The 21,182-nt window shown below is 44.6% G+C and overlaps 1 protein-coding gene across 4 annotated transcripts; it reads right to left on the bottom strand.

The window, feature by feature from the left end:
• Position 1: 1 nt before the first annotated feature.
• On the bottom strand, positions 2-19,016 carry PHC1 (polyhomeotic homolog 1). 4 transcript variants are annotated; one of them, XM_085544518.1, is made up of 16 exons: positions 18,566-18,740; positions 14,261-14,416; positions 12,684-12,794; positions 11,780-11,857; positions 11,550-11,701; positions 10,917-11,066; positions 9,836-9,991; positions 8,219-8,717; positions 7,142-7,890; positions 5,814-5,961; positions 5,493-5,701; positions 4,787-4,901; positions 4,151-4,259; positions 3,322-3,472; positions 2,372-2,603; positions 2-2,150 (listed from the first exon to the last, which is right to left on the bottom strand). In XM_085544518.1, exons 6-16 carry the CDS (start codon positions 10,926-10,928, stop codon positions 1,996-1,998), a joined length of 2,535 nt encoding a protein of 844 aa, XP_085400644.1. In that variant the 5' UTR covers positions 10,929-11,066; positions 11,550-11,701; positions 11,780-11,857; positions 12,684-12,794; positions 14,261-14,416; positions 18,566-18,740; the 3' UTR covers positions 2-1,995. The 4 variants fall into 4 exon arrangements, 3 of the variants coding, with proteins under 3 accessions (XP_085400644.1, XP_015727676.1, XP_015727669.1); XM_015872190.3 differs by lacking the exons at positions 11,550-11,701; positions 18,566-18,740 and adding an exon at positions 18,785-19,016; XM_015872183.3 differs by lacking the exon at positions 11,550-11,701 and having other exon boundaries at positions 18,566-18,778.
• Positions 19,017-21,182: the final 2,166 nt, after the last annotated feature.

Here is a 21,182-nt window from a genome sequence, read left to right as displayed (position 1 = left end):
CTTTAAAACCTGAACAAACAATTTTTATTAAGAACACTGAACATAACATAAAGAAATGAAACCTTTCGTTGTGACTGAAGTTAATCTAGGCCTCAAAAGCAGCAAATACTGCCTGCCTACCCTGCCAAAAGCTAAAGTAAACAAGTTTTGCCAAACCCAGCCTGCTAATAAAATGGTTTAAAGGCTACCCCCCTTTGCCATTAGAAGTGCTCGCCTCTGTCTTTTTTGCCCCGTTTTCATTGGACTAAAGAGTGTTTTCAAGGTGCAAGAATTGGTAACTTCCTTTGGATCTATTTCAATTCAAGAAGGCTTAGAATCCTTCTCTCACAAGAATGAAGATGTCATTAAAAATAAATTCAGACTCAGCACTTCTGTTAGAACTGGAAAGTCGATACTATGCTTTAGCGTCTCCTAAGCACTTCCCTTCTTCTTATGAGGTGGGTCAATACAGAGAGTGTTACAAAGATCTCTGATGGTTCCTTACCTGCACCATTAAGCCTCCTCTCATGCCACAACTCTCCTGCAACAGTAGGTGCCTTCCACATAGAACAGTCTAATGTTTCACTCAAACAAATATGCACTCAAAACTTCTGAATATAAGAAAACTGAGACAAACGGCTTAGTCTTGCTTTCAGGTATTTGGCTGTAGGGGACACTTACCTCTTCATGCTTTGTTTAATTTCTTCCAGATTTTGGTTTCTTATTTTAAAAGCGAAGGTGCTTCTGGAAGAGAACTGCACACTTTTTCATCTTTGGCAAACTGCTTAAAAGAAAACCTGCAGAATTTGGTCTTTACAAAACCTGTGGGAGCTGAGTGGCAGGGGACTGGCCTCTAAACAGAACTGTATCCTTTAGGAGGAAATTGGATTTAAAAATAATCTAAATTCAGTTGTTGGAGTGTTGTTTTTTTTTCTTGATTTATATATATATATAAAGTATATATATATATACTGAAGAAGAGAAGTATTTGTTTTACAACATCAATTAAAAACAAAAGAGCCTGAGGCAGGATATACAATCCTGCCAGCTTCAACTTTGTCCCATAAGCTCTCCTGAGGATAATGAAGACAGACAAAAATAATACAAACTGATAAAAGAACAGAAAACAAACCTAACAAAAAAAAAATATATGAACCAAAATTTCAAGCTGTTTTTGTTTGTTTGTTTGTTTTTATGAAGAGCCTTGGCACTTCTGGAGACTGCTTTGGATCTGTAAATTATACCCTATTACACTGATGACACCAAGTGGTGAAGGGTTTTCTAATGTAAGACAACCCCCCTCCTCCCACTTAGATTTTCCCATCACCTTGTCATAAGTACTCATGATAAATCCTCTTCAGCTTCAAAGATGGGCATCTGGAGTGAATAGCTGCCAAAATACCTTGTTTTCAATTTGTGTCTTTACAGGAGACAATAAAGCTAAGGTAAGGTAGCTCCTAATGCCATGGGCCTTTGAGTTTGATAGGTGTGCTGGAATGGCTATTAAACACAGTTCAAAAAATATCTAGGCTATAACAGAAGCAGCTCCTTTTGCTTTAGTTCTTGAATACCCACCCTCTGCCACTTGGACCTTTTTAAATGCCCCAAACACAGCTGCTCCCAAAACCATACAGGGCAGGAATTTCCTGTACCTCAGGTTCCAACATAACCAAGATCCAGCAAATCTGCTGCTGCAAAAAGGGGCAAGGGCACATCCCCTTTACAAGGCTGCTAAAACAGAAGGATGTATCCTTCTCAATGTGGTATATGAGAGGCATATTCAAAGAAGGAAGGAAGTTTCAAAGGCCCCAGGTGGGAATTTTCCTCCCTTGTTATAGCACCATTAAAAGACCAAGACATGGGCTTGTGCATGGCAGTTTCAGGCAGTTAAATTCCTTTTCATTCTTGAATGCAGGACCACATGGGATCGTCCCATTCCTTGCCCCAACAGAGTGTTTCAAAGCTGGCAGCTGCTCTGGGGTCAGAGCAAAACTGAAACCGCTGGCTTCAGAGCTGCTAGGTCTCCTTGAGGACATTGATCTTGGCACATATCTTGAGAGCAGGTCCTAGCTTGATGTTCATAGCACTCATGAGATGTTCCTCCTTCAAAAGCAACAGGGCCTGGCCATCTATTTCCTGTGACCGAAACTCTTCAGCAATCTCCTGGCATCCTGTGAAAACAAAGAAACAGAACTAAGAAACAACCATGGACAGTCCCAATTCCCCATCTCACTTGCAGAGGAATACAACTCATCCATTTCCGTGACCTACTCCAGAAACACGTACAGTTTGAAAGCACAACACGTCACTCTCAAAGATTTCCAAAAAGAGAGTCAACAAATTTCCCCATGCTATTGGATCACAGAACTACAAGAATGGACCATAGCTTCACCTTGCAACGATGCAATGAACTCATACACTTCCTCCACGCTCCAACGACTGGGATTGCTGGACAGGAAGACAGGGTTGATGCCATGTAGGTCTGGGGTAGGTGGGGCCATACTGGAGTTAGCCAGGTCTCGCTCTCCATGGCCAGACCTTACTGACAGAGGTCCTGGAGATGTAGGAGACAAAGCTTCATCATAGCTAGAGTTATCAGAACCTCGGCTTGAATCCTCCTGGCCCTATAAGCCCATGAAAAAGAAAGAAAACATAAGGTTTTTGTTTGGTTTTTGCTGCTTTTGTTTTAATGAAGAATAAATACATTCACAGTTATTAACTGTTTTTTCTTGTGCCAGAGGCTCCAAGCCTGGACACAGTACTCCAGATGGGGCCTTGCAAGAGCTGAGTAGAGGGTGACAATCACCTCCCTCTCCCTGCTGGCCACTCCTTTAATGCAGCCCAGATCACAGTTGGCCTTCTGGGCTGCAAGCACACACTGCTGGCTCATGTCCAGCTTCTCGTCCACCAGAACCCCCAAGTCCTCCTCCACAGCGCTGCTCTCAATGGGTTCTTCTCACAGTTTGTATAAATACCCAGAATTTCCCTGCCCAAGTGTAGCACCCTGCACTTGGCCATGTTGAATCTAATCAGGTTTTCGTGGGCCCACTTCTTCAGACTGTCCAGGTCCCTCTGGGTGGCTTCCCTTCTTTCCAGTGTATCAACTGCACCGCTCAGCTTGGTGTCATCTGCAAACTTGCTTAGGGTACACTTGATGCCATCGTCTATGTCACTGATGAAGATGTTGAAGAGTGCCAGTCCTAAGACCAACCCCTGAGGGACACAGCTTGTGACCAACCTCTAACTACATACACTATGAGAAGCTGGAGACTCTAGCAGCAGCAACTTTGTCCACAGCAACACTGTCCAGCCTGACAGAAGCAGACAGGACTATGGCCTTACCCTGTGACGCTTGCCCTGGATCTTTGTTCGAGTAATTTCAGAGCTGCTGCGCCGTGATCCCCGTCGGCGCACTCGAGCATAGTTAGCTTCCTGGAGTTCTTTCATCTTCTTTCTCTGCAGCCGAAACTGATGGCTGCAGCTGACATTGTACCTCAAATAAGCAGAAGCAGAGCAGCAATTAGGAAACAGCAATTAACTAAATTGCTGCTTCTCCTTCCTCTAGATGGGGATGAAACTCATCTTTACCATCAAATTCTGTTCTTCCTCCTAAGAACTCTCCCTAGAATAAACCAGTCCAGACTTGCGACACAAGCAATATTTGTATACCAAAGTCTTGATCTAACATCTGAAAGGTCAATTAAGTCATTCCCTTAAGGGAAAAAACAACCTATAACAAGTACTCTGCTATTGACAGGAGGCAGCAATAACTAGTTGAACTTCTTCCCAGGTTTTTCTCCCAGTGCTCCCTTGAGTCTTTGTCTAGTATCAGTACAGCAGACAGCTATCAGTATGCGTTCATTTAGTCAGCCAAATGTATATTCAACTGAACAGAGGTTCTCTGGAGCCCAAAAAGTTCCCACTTCCCATCTGATTTTCTAAGTAAAAAATCCTGCTTATACTCAACACAACATTTGCCTCCTCTCCAGACCTAGAGGAGGTACTCACAAATCATAAACATGTCCAATCCTAAAGGATCTGTGTGGTCACCGCATCCCATGAAGGGAGAATGAGATGTACTTAAATACTATACACTACCTGGAAAAAGGGCAAATGCCCAATTTCAGAGAACATATACTTACAAGAAAAAGAGGTGATGTCTTACTATTACCTTTTAGCGCAGGTCATGGAACAAAACCTCTTGGAACCACGGAACTGAGTAGCTGGGGCATACTTCCCACAGTATTCACACTTCAGCAAGTTTGCCTTCTTATCAAGCTCTAGTGAGACACAGAGATGCACACCACTTGATTATTTGAACTGAAACAAATCACATGTAAAGATTCCTCATCCTGCTACTCTTCTCTGAGCACTCTTTTGAAACTACTGAACAATTAGCTTGGGGAGAGGTAGAAGCTCCACTAATTAGGACCCCAAGACACTGAACAGGGTTGTGTACTTCTTGACAGTACCTGTTCACTTAACAAGAAATAACAAATCCTTCATATCCTACAAGGCTCTCTCTGCTGTGTCCAAACATCCTTTACAGCCTTAAGTCATAACAGGTACAGTTCAGATTCTGCTTACAACTAACATGTGCTAACATGTTACATACTAACATTGCATTAAAAAGAGGTAATGTTTTTTGGCACTTGAAAAAAAGAGACCCTGGGTCTGTAGCTTGAGTCTCTAAGGAGTTAGCAGGATGGCAGGAAGAAAGACAAGTCTATGATGTATGAAGTAAATAATGAAGTATTAGAAGAAATTTTCAGTACCTCTACCTATGTGTTCTGACACTGAAACTTACCCATAGAAGTACTGTCCCCTCCTGGAGAATTGCTGGACAGGTTTTCACCCTGGCCAGAAGGAGCCCCTCCCTGCAAAGGTTTCTCAGATTCTTTTAGCAGCTGAGAGCAACCCACCTAGGCAGGAAGAGAAAGCATTGGGTCCATCAGTAACAGAGTCTCTGTGTCCACCACCCCCTTTCAAGGCATAAGTTTCTCACACCTTATGACTCAAACGAATCCCTCTGCCTACTGGTGAAGGAGAGATACTGCACAAAGTTATTACTTCTTCCTGACTCTCAGATCTGTCAGTTCTTTCAACTATCAATCAACAAGTACTGTCTCCCTTGAATATCCTATCCATGTGACTTACTGCCCCTTATTTGCTTAAACTTCACTTGCTACCTGTTCAAAATGCATGCAGTGCGTCTTCCCCTCACTAAAAATCAGACAGAAGAAACTTCTTAGAATTCCCAAAGTATTTATTGCTTTGGGAGCTACTGGGGAAAATAGTTCCCATCACTCTTATGTTACTCTCTCCAATCTGTTCTCTAATAACAACTCTTGATACCTCGATCATGCATGAAACCAGCTTCCATTGCCTTCCTCACTTCTGTGTTTCAAGGTAAGAAAGCTGACTTGGAACATGGGGAAATAAAGTCCTGTTGAAAGACGGATGTCCACTGCCCTTCTAAGAGATGTCTTTCCCTTGCAGCAGTAGGTTCTTACCGGAAAGGGCTCTGCTCCTTCCTGGATTACAAAGCCCTCAATTATGTGTGTGAGGATCTGGGGCTTAACAATGGCTTGTGGAGGTTTGGAGTCTCCCATCTGTCGTGATACCATTGCCAGGTTTGCAGTGGGAACAGAGGTGGAAGTGACTGATGCTCCTTCACTTGAGGTGGCATTTGGGGTTGCAGTAGCAGCAGGATCAGATTTATCTAGAACGTTAACAGCCCAAGAGTCAGCATTACTATTGCTCTACCTACTTTACATGGAATATGAGATCAGATTATTAGCACACATAAAACAGAGCTCTCTTTTGTACCTCACCTCCAAGGCCATTCTTTTCCTCCACATTTTTGGGGCTATCTGTCACAGGAGAGGACCTGGCAGGCATTAGTGCAGTGACACTGGCTGATACCTCCTTCTCCTCCTCTGACTCGGCCTTGCGCTTTATTGCTAAGCTCTGAGACTTGCCCTGCATGAATAAAACGGAACACGTAAGCAAAGAGAAGAGCCACAAAGCAGAAAACAACACAGACTGAAGGCAATGCAAAGATAGACCCTGGTCCATCGTACTTATCTCCAGTCTGGTTCGAACCCTGGAAATGCCTCCAGCTCCCTCAGAGTACATATCTTTATTTGAGAGTGCTTGTCTACAACAGAGCCAAACTTTCAAAAGACTGTCATCTTCAAGACTCACTGTCAGACTACTGTGATTAAGATCTAGAATCTTAGCTGATACATTGATACACTCATATAATACCAAGACACTGTGAGAACATAAAGGTATTATTTCAGTAAGAAAGCAGTCACTCAGCAGTTTCCAAGTAAGCTTTTGTCTGCATCTGATCAGCTCCAATGAAAAAACTGTCAAAACACTTGTGGAAACACGTTGGATGACAGCAGAGTTGTCCCCCCAAATCTAAAAATCAGACAAATCCTGTGATAACTTCCTGAAGAAGCAGTCAGAGTTTAGAAACAAACCAGCACATTCTGTCCCTGAATATACAAGTGAAGCCCCACTAAAAAGTATAGTCACAGCAACCAGCTGAGGATATCTGAGCTGGGAAAGTGTTGATGTACTAGGGAGTTAGTCAGGTAGGTCCTAGTTGGACAATTCAGAGCAGCATGAGAGAGGCCTGTGGAACAGGAGCCATCTTTGTTTACCTCTGCATAGCCTGTTGCTAGGGAATCCTCTGAGGCCTAGAGCCAGCTCTACCTGTGTGGCTGACACCACACATCAAGGTTTCTCTGACCTGGAGATATCCACACCTAGTAGGGAGAGGGAAGTTCAGTCTTCATGGCCCACACAGCCGCCTTCTCTCTCCTGAGAGAAACAATGAAGAGGCCAATTGTTGTTAAATAGGATATTTAGTATGTAATGTGGAGACCTACCCTGTTTCAAGTGAGGGTCCGAGTCTCACCCATTTATTTCATGCAAGACTCTGAATGAATGATCATGTGAAAGAGAAATGCTTGTGCTCAGTAACCCCAAGAGCTGGACAGGAATTTGCATTTTTGAGAGGTAAAGTCTCCATACACATTCCCTAATTCAAACTTCTTGTTCCTCCCATCCCACTGACCCAGGGTTAGAATACAATTACCGTCCTTGGACTGAGCAAAGAATCCATATGGTATTCTCTCTCTTGACTTACTGGCAACTGGAGAGACTGCATGTAGAACGCTGCTGGCATCTGAGCCACAACTGGAGAGGAGGCAGGATTCTTCACCATGTGGGCTGTACCTTGAACTTGTGCCAAATTCACCCCTGTAGTGAGAGGAGGAGTTTCCTGTGAGGATACTGGAGCTGAAGAAGGTGGGGAAGGAGCATGGGCTTGGGAAACAGACTGGACCACAGCTGGCATTCCCCGGGAAGTCGGCACTGCCGCAGCAATCTGAGCTAGACCCAGTGCTTGGGCTTGACCTGAGCCCTGCTGCCGAGTACCCACCACCTGCACAGGGATGTGTGGTGGAGGCTGCTGTGCTGCTGACATTTTGGCAGGCCCAAGCTGAGGTGGTTTGATGGAGGTGACCATAGACTTTGACTGAATTGGAACAGGTGATTTGGTGGCTGGCTGGCCAGGACTGTCATGCTGGAGTTGAACAGACTGCGGCTGGGTCTGTAAAATAGGTTGCACCACAAGGGTCTGAGTCTGCTGTTGGTTTTGAGGTGGAGCCTGCTGCTGTGGAGGCTGAGCTTGCTGCTGCTGGGTCAAAGATGATGACTGTTGCTGTTGCTGAGCCAGCTGGAGATGGGTGGCTGTGTGGAGGAGCTGGGACTGGCGGTGCTGGAACTGCTGCTGGTGATGAATGGCAATCTGCTGCTGGATCACCACCTGCTTCTGCAGGTGGATCTGCTGCTGCTGCTGGATCAGTGAATGTGGCTGAATCTGTGTATACGTAGCTATATACAAACACAGAACCAAACAAGAAGAGAGAACAAAGGTTACCAATAGCACAGCTGGGAACAAGAAAAAGTAAGTAGCCACTGTACTGGTCTGATTCTGTAAAATAACTCCAAAATGACTATAGCTTACTGGTAGAGGACTGTGAGAACTGAATGGGCTGAGATAAACTTCTGTCATTTACAGAGCAGGATAATCCCAGAAGAACAGCCCGTGGGAGCACTGAAGCTGAGATGCATGCTGGGGAACCTCTCACTGCTGGACTTTCAAATGGCATTCTCACAAAAGCCCAGGTAATTCAAAGAGAAGGAAGAGAGCACCGCTTACCTGAACTAATCAATGTCTGGCTGGGTGCTGGCGTAGCTGTCCTGGTAAGGTTCATGCCCACAGTCTGCTGTCCACCACTGTCCGTTTCACCCTTCTTTGTGGATACACTGTCTGACTCTGTTTGGCTTCCCTGGCTGACAGTCACTGCCTGGGCAGCTGCTACTGGTAGTGGCTGAACCACTCCTGTGCCTTTCCGTTGGCAGCTGCTGGCGGCACCTGCAGAGGCTGTCTGGCTCAATGCTGCAGAATTCTGGCTCCCACTACTTGCAACCACACCCCCAGAGACACCATTACTGCCTGCTGCCCCTTGGCTCAAGTTGAGAGACTGGCCCGTGCTGCCAGAAGAGGCTGGAGCCACTGCCACAGTCTGGCCTGTACTTGTGGCCTGTGGTAGGCCTGAAGCCTGGGAGTTTCCTGGTAGAGCCACCTTCTGAGCAGAGCCTTGGAGCTGGGCATTAGTGGCTGAGGTCTGCTGGCTCCTCACAGCCAAGTTCTGAACCTAGAAACACACATACAAAATACAGTCTGTTTGTTTTATGCACATTACTTCCTAAAAGTCTAAGAACAGTAGAGAACAAGAGAATGCATAAGCAACTCTACTGGGATGCAGGCTGAGTCAATGCTTTAAATCTCACATGTGGAGCTGGCTAACACTGCAGGATAAAGCTCAGCTGCAACCATTCCCAGGAAACATACAAACCTGAACTCCGTTTTTCTCCATCTCTGATGGAAGTTAAAGATCTCGTGGCACTTTCTGAACACCACTTGAGAACACCACCATTCTGTCTGAGGCATGCAATAGCCTTCAGACCTGTCTTGCCCTTGCATTGCTAGGATTCACATTTGCATGGCTGTTAAACATGCTGAGATTACCCCTTTAAAAAACAGTAATTCCTTCTCAGTTTTTGTGCCGCTTGCCTCTTATCCTGTGCAGGGCTTTCCACTTATGATGCCTGCAGCTATTCTGCAGCCTTTCACTATTTCCTCTGTACTTTGGCATGGCCATGTTCTGTATTTACTCCCCTACCACACGCAGTGTTATTTTCAAGTCTGATCGGGGTTAACTTGGTCATAAAAAGTGCCTCAGATAAGACAAATATGAAGTTACTGAAAATCCCAAGCACGATTGGGATAGGACCAAGAAAATGGGAAACCACAGCAACCTCCATTTGCAGATGAATGCAGGAGCTAAGATGTTGTGTGGCCTGTTCAGTCTTAAGCATTTTTACAACAAACCAACTGGACAAAGGAATACTACCACTGGCAAAGACTCTTCCTTGCAGAGTGAATGTCCAACTAAAAATAAAAAAAATGGACATAGATCTCAGCAATTCTTTTCACGCAAGGATAATCAAGCAACGGTGAGGATGTGAGTCAGGTTATGTCTCATCTCAGAAATTTTAAGCTGGAATGAATCCTTTTTCTGAAGGCAAAAAGCAAACACTGAGAAATGATGGCAAGAGAACACATCTTGCCTGCACTAGTTACAGGGACACAGAATGGCGATAAAACTGAGCCAACCATCTTTGAAGGCACTGGTGACTGGAGCAAAAGACCAGAGAGCAGGTGGCAGAGTGCAGGGGAAGGGAAGGACTCTAGGAAGGAGATGTCACTGACCTGATCTGCGTCTGCATGGACCCCAGGAGACTGGGTGGGTGGTACATCCTGCTGGACAGCAGCCACGGCCCCATTAGGCATCAGGATGAGTTGGGAGGCAAGAGGGACATTGCGCCCCAAGGTCCGGTTTACCTGCAACAGGTTTCCCAGCTGCGGCTGTTGGGGGAAGGGTCAGGTGATGTGAAATGAAAGGAACGAAGGAGAATAGAGAAAGAAAGACAGTGAACCACAAGCAGATTAGAGAGCAACACAGGGCTGTAATGTTGCACTTGAAAAAAAATCCCAGCACTCCCTGTAATGCAACAGTAAACATAACCCTCAAGAGTAGGAAACTGGTAGTTTCCTTATGGAAACAAATACTCTGCTATTAAACATGGGCCTGGGTCAACTCCCACAGACTGTCCAGGACTAACTAAAAGACTTGAGTGTAATTTAATTCTGAGACGTATATCTGGGACTGGTTGAGCATCAGAGATAAAAGACGTCCAAGACTAGGGTTACTTGAAAAGGAGATTACAATCTTTATCTAATGCCAACAAAAACAAAGAACATATTTTTCTAGTAGGTAATCAAACCTGAGATTGATAATAGTGAAGTCTAATGTATTTTATATAGCAGCACTTCAAACCGATCAAAAGGATGAGACATTTGCTCAAATTGATTTATGTTCCTAGATGTGCTTGAATCCTGACTTGTGTCTCTGCGTGGAGTGGCTGAAGGGAGTAATTTAGCATATATCTGTTCCATTGAAAATGAAAAGTAGTTTTATTTTTGTGAGCTGTATTCAAGTCTAGAAAACATATTTCATACTTGTACTCTAGTGAGAAGTGCCATGGAATCTTTAACATCTATGCAGAGCAGAGACAAATATGGTTCTTAATACACAATACAAAATTCATCTAAAGCTGAGCTCAGAGTCAAACAGTTTCATGGACAAGACCTTACCCATCTGAATTCAGAATGCAACACCCCTAAATTTTGAGTTAGTCCAGAAGTGTTGTTAGCTCCAAAGAGCAAAACACCAGAGTGTCCAGGAAGGGTAGTTTATAGTCAGGACAAGTTGTGTGTACATATCTCTTACCCGGAGATACATCTGGGCCTGTGACTGGTTGAGAGGTGGTGAAGTGGTATTCCCGAGGAGCACAGACTGCGTCAGAGTTGTAGCAGTGGGAGAACTCACACTCTGTGAACGACTGATCAGCTGAGCAGCTGATGTGGTGGCGAGATTGATCTTAAAACAGAGAAAAGTCCCAAATCATATAGGAAGTGATGGGGGCAAAAGAAATAAGAACAAATCCTCTTGCTGGGGTGCAGAAGAAATATTTCACAGATTCTCCCTGTATCATGCAGGGAACCAAGAAGAAAGAAATTCTTGCCTTAAAGGGTTATGCAATCTAAATTAGCCAAAGCCCTGGATGCTAAGCTCATTTGTAAGCTAAGCCCGAGTATCTCTGATAGTTTGTAAAGGAAAAATAAAAATCAAACCAGAAAAAACAAAGTAATCTACCTTACCAACTCACCTACTCCCTGAACAAATCACAGCTTCCCAATATGCACTACAAAATCATACTTCCACTCATTCAATGAGCTCTGCCAAGGAAAAGAATATTCCCTTCCAAGCTGCTCAAAACTCTTCCTTCTAGGAAGTCCTGATACTCTTCTAAACCATGACAACATATCCCCAAAGCCTCAGGAAAAAGAGATCAGTGACTACCTTTCCAGCTAAGAGGCCTCTCCCACTCAGAAACCTTCTCTGGGCTCCTCAACCCCCACCAATTATGACAGCACCCCAAGTCCTCAAAGTTGTCTGTATCTTGTGGACTCCCAGCATTCTTAGAAGCTGTGTTTCCCTGGCTGACTGCCTTCCTAAAAGACAAAGAGGAGAAAGAACAAGGGCAGAGGAGAGTAGGGGGCAGAGAAAGGCTTTGATATACAATTACTTACAGAGGCCTGTGTGGTAGTAGTCTGCTGTGGGGTGCTGGTGTTTGGTGAGCTGGCCTGTCTACTAGCTGCAATTGTAGCCTATAAGAAAGATTGACAGAGAAAAGAGTACTTAAAAGAAACATTTTCATTCAGTCCATTTAGTTTTGTATGAACACTGAGTCTCATCATCAGCATCTTCTCCCATTTTCAAGAACTAGTGTACAGTCTAACTACTACAAATCCCTGCCATGCCCTACAAATCAGGTGTAACAACTCAGCATTGCACCTCCTTTTCACCAAACCAGTTTAGTTCTGTGCAATACAGGCAGTGGAAATAAACACTGAAAGCGCACAACCTGCATTCATCCACCATTAAGTACATATCCTATGGTTGCCTCAGTTTGTCATACTACGTGCTGCAACTCTGATGATGCCCCAGTCCACTCTGTTAACACCCAAATAGTCCCTGCCAATAATAGCAATTTGCTGGGCAAGTCATGCAAGTTATTAACACTACAAGGATACCACTGCAAGTATCAAAATTCAGATTTAAGTACTTAAAAAGGTTTAATATAATACTTGCAAGAGTTTCATATACATTAAACCAGTTATTCTTAGATAAATAATCCATGGTTCACTTTAAGATTGTTTTAAAACATCCCCTGGTGATTTAACCACCTGTCTTTTATCTTAAGGAGGTAGAATGGCAAGTCACATGCTTTCGTAGTACAAGTTCCCATATGGCAATTTTATCTTCCCCTGCTTTGTACCTGAAAAGCAAACAAATCTTTTCATCGAGCCTCCCGGTTTACTAGTTGTTTGTATTAACCCCAAACAACGTGTTCAGGGAAACGCAGAGAAGGACCTCAGTGTACAAGTAGAGCATTTCCACATCTTCCTCAGAGAATGATCCAGTACAACTCACCTGCTGGACAGCAGCCAAGCTGTGCAGCTGGGCACTGTTAAGCTGCTGCTGGAGCATAAATTGATGAAAGTATTGGGCTGCATTGGGCTGTCTCTGGAGTGCCTGAAGGGCCTAAACAAAGAGGAAAACCCAATTGTGAAAAATAGTGTGCCCTTGAAACATGATTAGAGAGATAAAACGAAGAAATAAGTAACAGCCTTGAGACAATCTCTAGTCCCCAAGAATAAAGCAAGGCCGCCACATTAGAACATCAAAATAGGTATTAAAGCTACAAAATGGATAAAGACTCAATCACAGGTATATTCCAAGACAGCAAAAAGCACACCTGCAGAACTTTAACAGTTCTGGCAGTGTTCACAGTTCAGTAGGCAGACAAGTATTCCAGTACAGCATGAATATATAGGATAAAGCATGCATGTCCAACCCACAGGCTGTATGCAGCCTGCCCTGCGCTACAAAAGCAGTGGCCTGGCAGAGTGGTCCCAGGCATGCACTCATCACTCAGCAACAGCTAAAGACTATTAACATTGCATCAACTGAAGTGGGGACACAGAGAGGGCAGTACTGTGCAGTGCTGACTCAAGTGATGGCAAATAATTGTATGTATTTTGATACATTGGCTAAACACACTCCTGTAAACAGCTAAGAATATGTAGTCATGCTTTCCCTTTTGATAAATGAATTTGAAAATAGGTTTCAAGACTGCAAAGTAAAAAAAAAAAAAAACATCAATTTACACTTGCAAGACCATTTTCAGTTAATATAAATACATTACCTGCATATTTTCAAATGGAATGTATAGAGTTGCAATCAGATATTCAACTGATTGTGTCTCTTTACCAGACTTTCATAAACCCTCTCTTACCAGAGAAAAATATCCTTCACTTCACCATCACATCTTATTCACATCATCACTTTTTGGCAGCGCACATATTTTGAACCATTATTGTCAAGGGTGAAGTACAAGAAGAGTCAAATTTCATTAAAAAATCTCTGATGAATGCCTTAGGATCTCACTAAGAATGGCGGCCACTGCCATTGATGCATTAGTTTCATAGGCAAAAAAAGTCAAACATACCATCAGTTTTATGAATTTATTCATCTCTTTATGTTTTAAGAAAAATATGAAAAAAATTAACATAGAAATAAAAAAAAAACATTTTAACGATAATTTATATTTTGCAAGGGCAAAATAAGGGAATAATAGGAGGCATTACTTTTGGAGCAACTTATGCATATGCAGCCCAAGACAAATCCTATTCACTCAGTGCGTCCATGTCAAGCCAAAAGGCTGGACACTTACGGGATAAGGTCTATACAGAGGAAATGGTGTGACAAACTGAGCAACTTGCTCTAGAATAATGGAGCTAAAATGAGTCTATTGGACCACAGTAAATTAAGAGGCTGGAGGAGTAACTTAGAAAAAAAAATGAAGTAAAAGTCAGGCCTAGCACAAAAATTCCTAAATCCAGAAATAAGACACCCTTCAAGATCCCACCCTTACACAATAACTCAGAAGCATACAAAAGAGCTCACCACCCTTTCACGTTTATTCTTAGCACGTAGTAGCACCTCACCTGTACAGCCTGCCGCTCATACAGAGACATCTGTGATATCTGAGGACGGGTGCTTCCTCCAGAGCTGGAGCTCCCACTGGCGGAGCCAGAGTTCTGTTCACTCTCAGTCTCCATGGTGACAGAATCCAAAAATCTTGGCTGAGATTGACTCAGGCTCTAAATTGAGAGAATTGGGAACTAAGTCAGGTTGAAGAAAGAGCCAAACTGTATCGCACTGTGTTACGCAGTCTTTTTACTGGAATATCCAAGTACCAAGCTTCTCCTACAGCTTTGCTTCATCACAGAGGTATAGGGATGCCAGAGGCTGAAATAACCCAGAAATTATGCTCACAGTTTAAGTCTTTCATTACCAGTCTGAAACGTAACACACACATTCTCATATTTTTATTGACATGCTGCAGTTGGAAGCTGCAGCAAACTGAATTCTTAAACAGATAGTAGAGTGAAGTAGCAGCTGTATCTCATTCAGATTTGGTTACAGAGCTGATTACTTCTACCTCAAGGCTGTGGAAAATCAGCAGTGCTTCTAGTCTGCCACTGCACTTTTGCAACTTCTTATCACCTCTTCCTCTAGTCCCACAAGGGGTACAATTATCCTACCTGCCCCCTCAATTATTTCCTTCTTTTTTGAACACAGGTATTTCCAGCTACTCATTGTTCCTGACAAATCACAACTCAAATACTAGTTCGGAAGCTGATATCTGGGGTAGTGAGTTGCTTTAAGTATGGATGGAGCTACAAGCAGAGTGGATGAAGGGATCACTAGCCATGCTTATGAGACAAAAGCTGCTGAAGGAGTCAGAGGGAGAGATTTTCCAGCAGCAGAAAGATGAGTTGCAGCGGCCTGTAGGACTGAGAAAGGCCTGAAGATGGCATTCATCAACCAAGAGCAAGAGAAGAGAGACTGAAAAGAAAGGGCTTAGCAGAAAAGTAATACATGATTGAGGGGTTTTCTTGCAACAAGAAACATAAGCTGTATGACCAGCACAGCACAAAAGGAGGTGAAACAATATTCACCATCAGTTTTTAAACTCCAGAATGGCATTCAGAGCAGCAGATATCTTTAAAGCAAAACAACAGCACTGACAGTACTGAGACTGGTTGACAAAAGTCAGGGGAACTGCTGCTCCAAACCAGCTCCTTGAAATCTGTAAAATTCTCTAATTGACCAGCATGTAGATATTGCTCCAATCCTGGCTTTTCTGTGCATCTTCACCTCTACCCTCAAGTATTGCCTAGGTGTATCCCTGCTAATCCAATACTAGCATCTTCTATCTGCTTCAGGCAACCACAGGCAACCAACTCAACCATCCTCTCCTCATCCACAACTCTTTAACAGATAGAAATAGTTGGTCGATAAGCCTGCCTAGAAGGTAAAAGCTCTGGAGGAGACAACTGAAAATAGAGTAATTGAGAAGAGAAAAAATATAGACATTTTCAAAGGATTGTGGGACAAAGAAGTACCACACAGAATAGGACAAATATGGCAATCAAAGTGAAACTGCACACACAATAGCACAGCAAAAAGTATCACAGAATGGCTTGGCTTGGAAGTGACCTTACCCAGTTGATCATCAGTTCCAATCCCCCACTCCCTTCTGCTGTGGCCTTGGTTGCCAACCACTAGATCAGTCTGTGAGTGGCTGGCAACTCTGCCCACAGCAGGAGCATTGGAACTAGGTGATCTTTGAAGACCCCTCCAACTTAAGCCATTCTGATAGATTAGACTGCTCAGGGCCCCCTCCAACCTGGCTTTGAAAACTTTCAAAGATGGGGCATCCACAACTTCCCTGAGCAATCCTAATAAAATAATAATAATAATAATAATAATAATATCTTCCAATATCAAATCAAAGTCTCCCCTCCTTTAAAGTTATTATCCCTTGTCCTGTCGCTACCTGACTGTACAAAAAGTTGCTCCCCTTCCTGCTTATAAGCGTCCCTCAAGTAATGGAAGGCCACAATGAGATCTCAGAGCTTTTTCTTCTCCTGGGTGAACAAGCCCAACTCCCTCAAGTCTTTCTTCATAGGAGAGGTGCTCAAGCGTGCGTATCAACTTTGTGGCCCTCCTCTGGACATACCCAACAGCTCTGCATCTTTCTCACACTGGAGGCCCAAGGCCTGGATGCATTACTGCAGGTGGGGCCTCACATGGGCAGAGCAAACTGAGACAATCACCTTCCATGTCCTGCTGGCCACCCTCTTTCAATGTACACCAGGATACAGTTGACCTTCCAGGTTGCAAGCACACTTATGGCTCATGTCTTTCATCCCTCAGGACCAACAAGTCATTCTCCATAGGAGACACTGTTCTTGCTCACTCTCAGTCTGCCCTCACAATATTCCTCCCAGCATATCCTTCACTTCTGATGCTCACTAGATCTTCCTTTCAGTTGACACAACTCGTTAACTCTAAGAAAAAACACTTTAAGCATAGGCTTTGGCGAGATCAATGAGCTGAAGTAGCTCAGATGTGACCCTACAGCTGTCAATCGTGTGGAAGAGAAGGTAACTAAATAAGATGTTGGTTCAGCTTATTTGTAGCACCCGTAGCTAAGAAGCTGCACTAGAAAGAGAAACCTGGCTTCAAACTTGGTGCTCCATTCCATCAGCTTATGTTTCCTTAATACACAGCATCATCCATTTGTAAGATTTCACATCTTTTTGAGATTCACACTGATCTAGATCTATGAATAATTAAGATCTGGCAGAAGGAGAATCCTCCTGAAACACTGGTACCACTGGAAAGAGAGACACCAAAAAACATTTGATCTCTCTGTAGGCAAAAGGCCTTTGGGTGCATGACAAGCATGCTCTCCCTTTACAGAACAGAGGTAACAAACAGGATTAGCCAACAAAACCCTTTCCAAACACAAAAGCAAAGAGGTAAGTTCTGCTTCCAGCAAGCAAGTACATCTAAGGAGGCTGTGATAGTGTAAATGCAATCCAAACACATGCTGTTTCCACACAGCACAGCCCACACTTTACCCTCCCTCCCCTCTCCACACTCATCTTCCAGCCACTCTTTATGTCAGTCTAGTGATCACTGAGCTATTAGATGACTCAACTATCTGCTCCAAGAGATTAATAATCTACCAAAAATTACTAAATGACAGGTACTCCAGTCATTCAAACCATTATACGAGCATAACTGATAAATCCCAAAGAAAATAAAAATAAAAGGCAGTAAAAACATGGCCTCACTGGAAATTAACCTTGAAACAACAGCTAGATAGCTAAATATCACACCTAGCACGGAACTGCACCCTGAAAGGCAGAAAGAATACAAAAACCTATTAACACCATGACAAGGATGACAACACAGCAGAGGAAGGTGATAAAAAGACACAGAACAAGTTTATGGAACAAGGCAAGCAAACATGATGGAGCCCAACCTGCACTGCTGGTTACAGCACACAAGACAGAGGTGGCCTGTCTACAGGCCCCTGGTCCTTCTCAAGTGCTGCAGCAGCAGATTATGGGGAGCATCTACTCCAGCCACTCAACACAACACAGGATTTAGACAAATTTTACATGCTTTCCCCATCCAGGCACACAGCTGTTACCTGCAGAGTATCATCTAACCTTGTAATTCCTTTTCTAGCCTCATCCTTGGGAGATTCAGTTCACAAACCAGATTTGTGCAGATCTGCCCGCGAGATATGGGAACTACTAAAATATCTCACTCTGTTACCACCGTTTCCTGCAGCACGTTCCGTGAACTATTCAGGCAAAGAGAGGAAACCGTATGGACCAGTAACTTGGTTTCCAGCTGTTCCAGCAGAGCGGTGCCATAGTAAAGCACTACGAGCGCCTGGCCCCATCCCCACCAAGGCTGAGATGGGCAGAGCGCGGCCATAGCCCCCGCGTGGCTTCGCAGCGCAGGGAGCGAAGTTCGGCGAGTTCGAGTTGCATCCAACAGAGGGTGTGCTGGCTCCCGTGCGCTGCCTGCAGACACCTCACCGCAACGCGCCGATACAATACAACGCAGCCACGCCGGTAGGGAAGGAGGGACAGAGGGAAGGAAAGAGAAGGAGAGAAGGATGGGGGGCACCCATGCTGGCGGAGGAGGACAGGGGATGAGGTGAAACCGCGACCCCGTTTCTAGGCAGGAGGCACGAAGCCCGGCGAGGCCGGCAGCTGCCGGGCAGACGGGAGCGCCGCTGCGAGACCAACTTGCTGCCAAGTACCGCTCCCGCTGCTCGGCGTAGTGCAGACAATGGCCGCTCGGCGGGCGCTGTCAACTTGCGGCGCACCCTCGCCAGCCCCGAGGAACGACCCGCGGCCGCCTGGGCCCAGCCTCACCTGCAGCCGCCGCTCCCGCAGCAGCGACGCCGCCCCCCGCCCGGCGGTAGCCCCGTCAACACCCCCTGAGGGCCCGACGATACCGAAGTCCCACGCCGCCGCAGCAGCCGCCGCCGCCGCCTGACACGCCCCCCGTGCGCGGGCAGGCCGGGCCGGGCCGGGCCGGGCGGGGCGGGGCACTGGTGCCGTTGTTCAGGGAGGGCGGGTCGGGGGCGGTACCTCGAGGCGGCTCCAGCAGCCGCTGCACAGTCCGTCCGACCGTGCAAACTCGGCGCACTGCGAGGCTGTGGTGGGTTGGTAGTGCAGCACGGGGATGGGGAATGCTCCGAGTGCTCCCACCACACCGATCCCGCCTGGATTTTTTTTTGTGTGTATATGTATGGTTTTTTTTTTTCTTTTTTTTCTTTTTTTTTTGCTAATGTTGGTCTGCGGGGCGCCCAAGTGCTCGTCACTTCCTCCCTCGAGGCGTTTCCGGGCACATGATGCCGAGCGCAGCTTTCTGTTGTCCTGGCGACGGCAGCTGCAGTCTGTATATGAGAGCCAGTGCTGCTTATGTGGAGGTGCTCCTTCAGTCGGGGGTAGCAAACTGCGGTCATAAAGACTGCTTACTTCATTCCCTGAGGGCCTTGAGGCTACCAACCAAAATCTCTCCTTCTTTTCTCTCTCTCTTTAAGGTCTGAGAGTGATCAAAGGAACAAAGACAAGGGGTTGGAAACCCAGCCGACTTAATCCCTGTGAATAAACTTCTCTTGCAACCCTCAGTGAACGACTGAGCTATCTGTCCCATTTGCAACATTCACTGAACTCATTCTGGAATCCATGCAGACAAAGGGAAACGATAAAGAGGCGTCAGGACTGATTGAGGTGAGGGGTTTGGGGACAGAACAAGAGAAGTTGAGGATTTGCAGGACTATAGTTTGGGTTAATAATCACAGGAAGGGAAATGATATGACGACTTACCAAAGGTGAACAAACATGGAAAATGAGAAGAGGGCTAAACTAATCCGCTAAGATGTGAGAAGGTTCTTGGCATAAAGCTCTGTGGAAATCTTTCTAACACTATGTTTAAATGTAATCCAGAATTCATCTCATCAACAGCATAACTTGCTCACATTTTAGGTGCAGACTTTCCCAGCTCCAAGCTTCTCAGTAAGATACGATATTCCAGCATCTTTCAGGCAAGAAGTTTTGTTAAAGAAGCTAATGATTGCAGGGAAAGCCATGGAGTGATGGTGACACTCAGTGGCTCTACAGGAAAAGTGCATCTTTTCAAGTTGTGTTTTGTTTTGCCCGTGATCATTTACTCACTTCAGGTGGAAGTGATATAATCAGCATCACATATCACAGGTGGAAAATTCTTTCTCTTGTGATGGGGAAGTCTAGATTTTTCATGCATACTTCCAAGGAACGTGACAGCTTGTAATGGTAGTTAACCTCAGCCACCAAAAGATAATCCTTAATGCTATAGTGTGGCGAATGCAAGGGGAGCCAGAAGTCTAAAGCAGACCAACCTTTGAGCCTAGGATTTCTTCCTTTAAAACATGGCTTACATGTGGTAATTGTAATGCCTAGCCAACCAGTTCACTACAAGTACTTTTCACATCTACTCTACTCTTTAAAGGTGAACTTAAGGAGTAACTGAATTCATCCTCCTATGCAGGCTTTCTGCAAGCCATTTGGTCCTATTTCTGAGCAGAAACTTATATGACTGTTCTAGTTTGTAGGTCTTCCTCTGACCTCTTCAGCCTTGCATTTCTTATAAGTCTTTATGAGCCACCATCCCTCCATTCCTTGCCCTATATTTTACTTCCTGCATAAGAATCTGCACTTCCTACCATGACTGGGGCTGTCCATGTTTGCAAGCAGAGATACTAGAGAGGCTGCAACCACAAATCTCCTCATCTTTGTTTCACATACTGCAAAAGAAGACAAGCCAATGCATGCCAATTCATCTTTCTATTCCCTACATTAATTGGGACACTAAAAAACATGAAGGAAAGATCAGAATGCTTTGCCTATGTCCAAGGAGTTAACATCAGGAACTGCCATACCCTGAAGGCACCCTTCTCCTCTCCACTTACTTTGAAACGTGAACTGCATATGAAAGGAAAAGCAGATCAACAAGCAAAAGCTGATACATATGAATACACTTCCAGGTGTTACTGAGTCTGGCTGTCAGGACAGTATAAACTAGGTTTCTTGTCAACATATCATCCATTCCAATTGCATGACTCTCTAGGCAGAGTGGGAATAAGCCCACTTTGAGATGTTACCTGTCAAACTGTACAACTGTAGCCTTTTCTCAGGAAAGGATCCTCTGAATGTCAGAGTTAAGCCAATGGCCTTTACCCTTAAAGTAAATCAGATGAGGTTAACAAAAAAAATTCAGGCATTCTTAAAAAATATCTTCATATAAGCTGAAAAATTATTAATCTATTGGATCTCTTGGGCTTCACCTGTCAGTTGATATAGATACAGATGTAGCTGTTTGAGTTTAGCAGAAATATAACCTGTGGAATAAGATTTAAAGTTAGCAAGCCACTGCATGTGAGTCTAAAAGAGTTTCAGCCACAGCGATCTGGTTAAACCAACTTATCTTGCAAGTATATGCCAGGAG

The sequence above is a fragment of the Coturnix japonica genome, chromosome 1 (assembly GCF_054131305.1).
Source record: "Coturnix japonica strain WE chromosome 1, WE-NBRP24, whole genome shotgun sequence".
Taxonomy (NCBI): Eukaryota; Metazoa; Chordata; class Aves; order Galliformes; family Phasianidae; genus Coturnix; species Coturnix japonica.
This window is presented reverse-complemented; position numbering and strand designations above follow the sequence as displayed.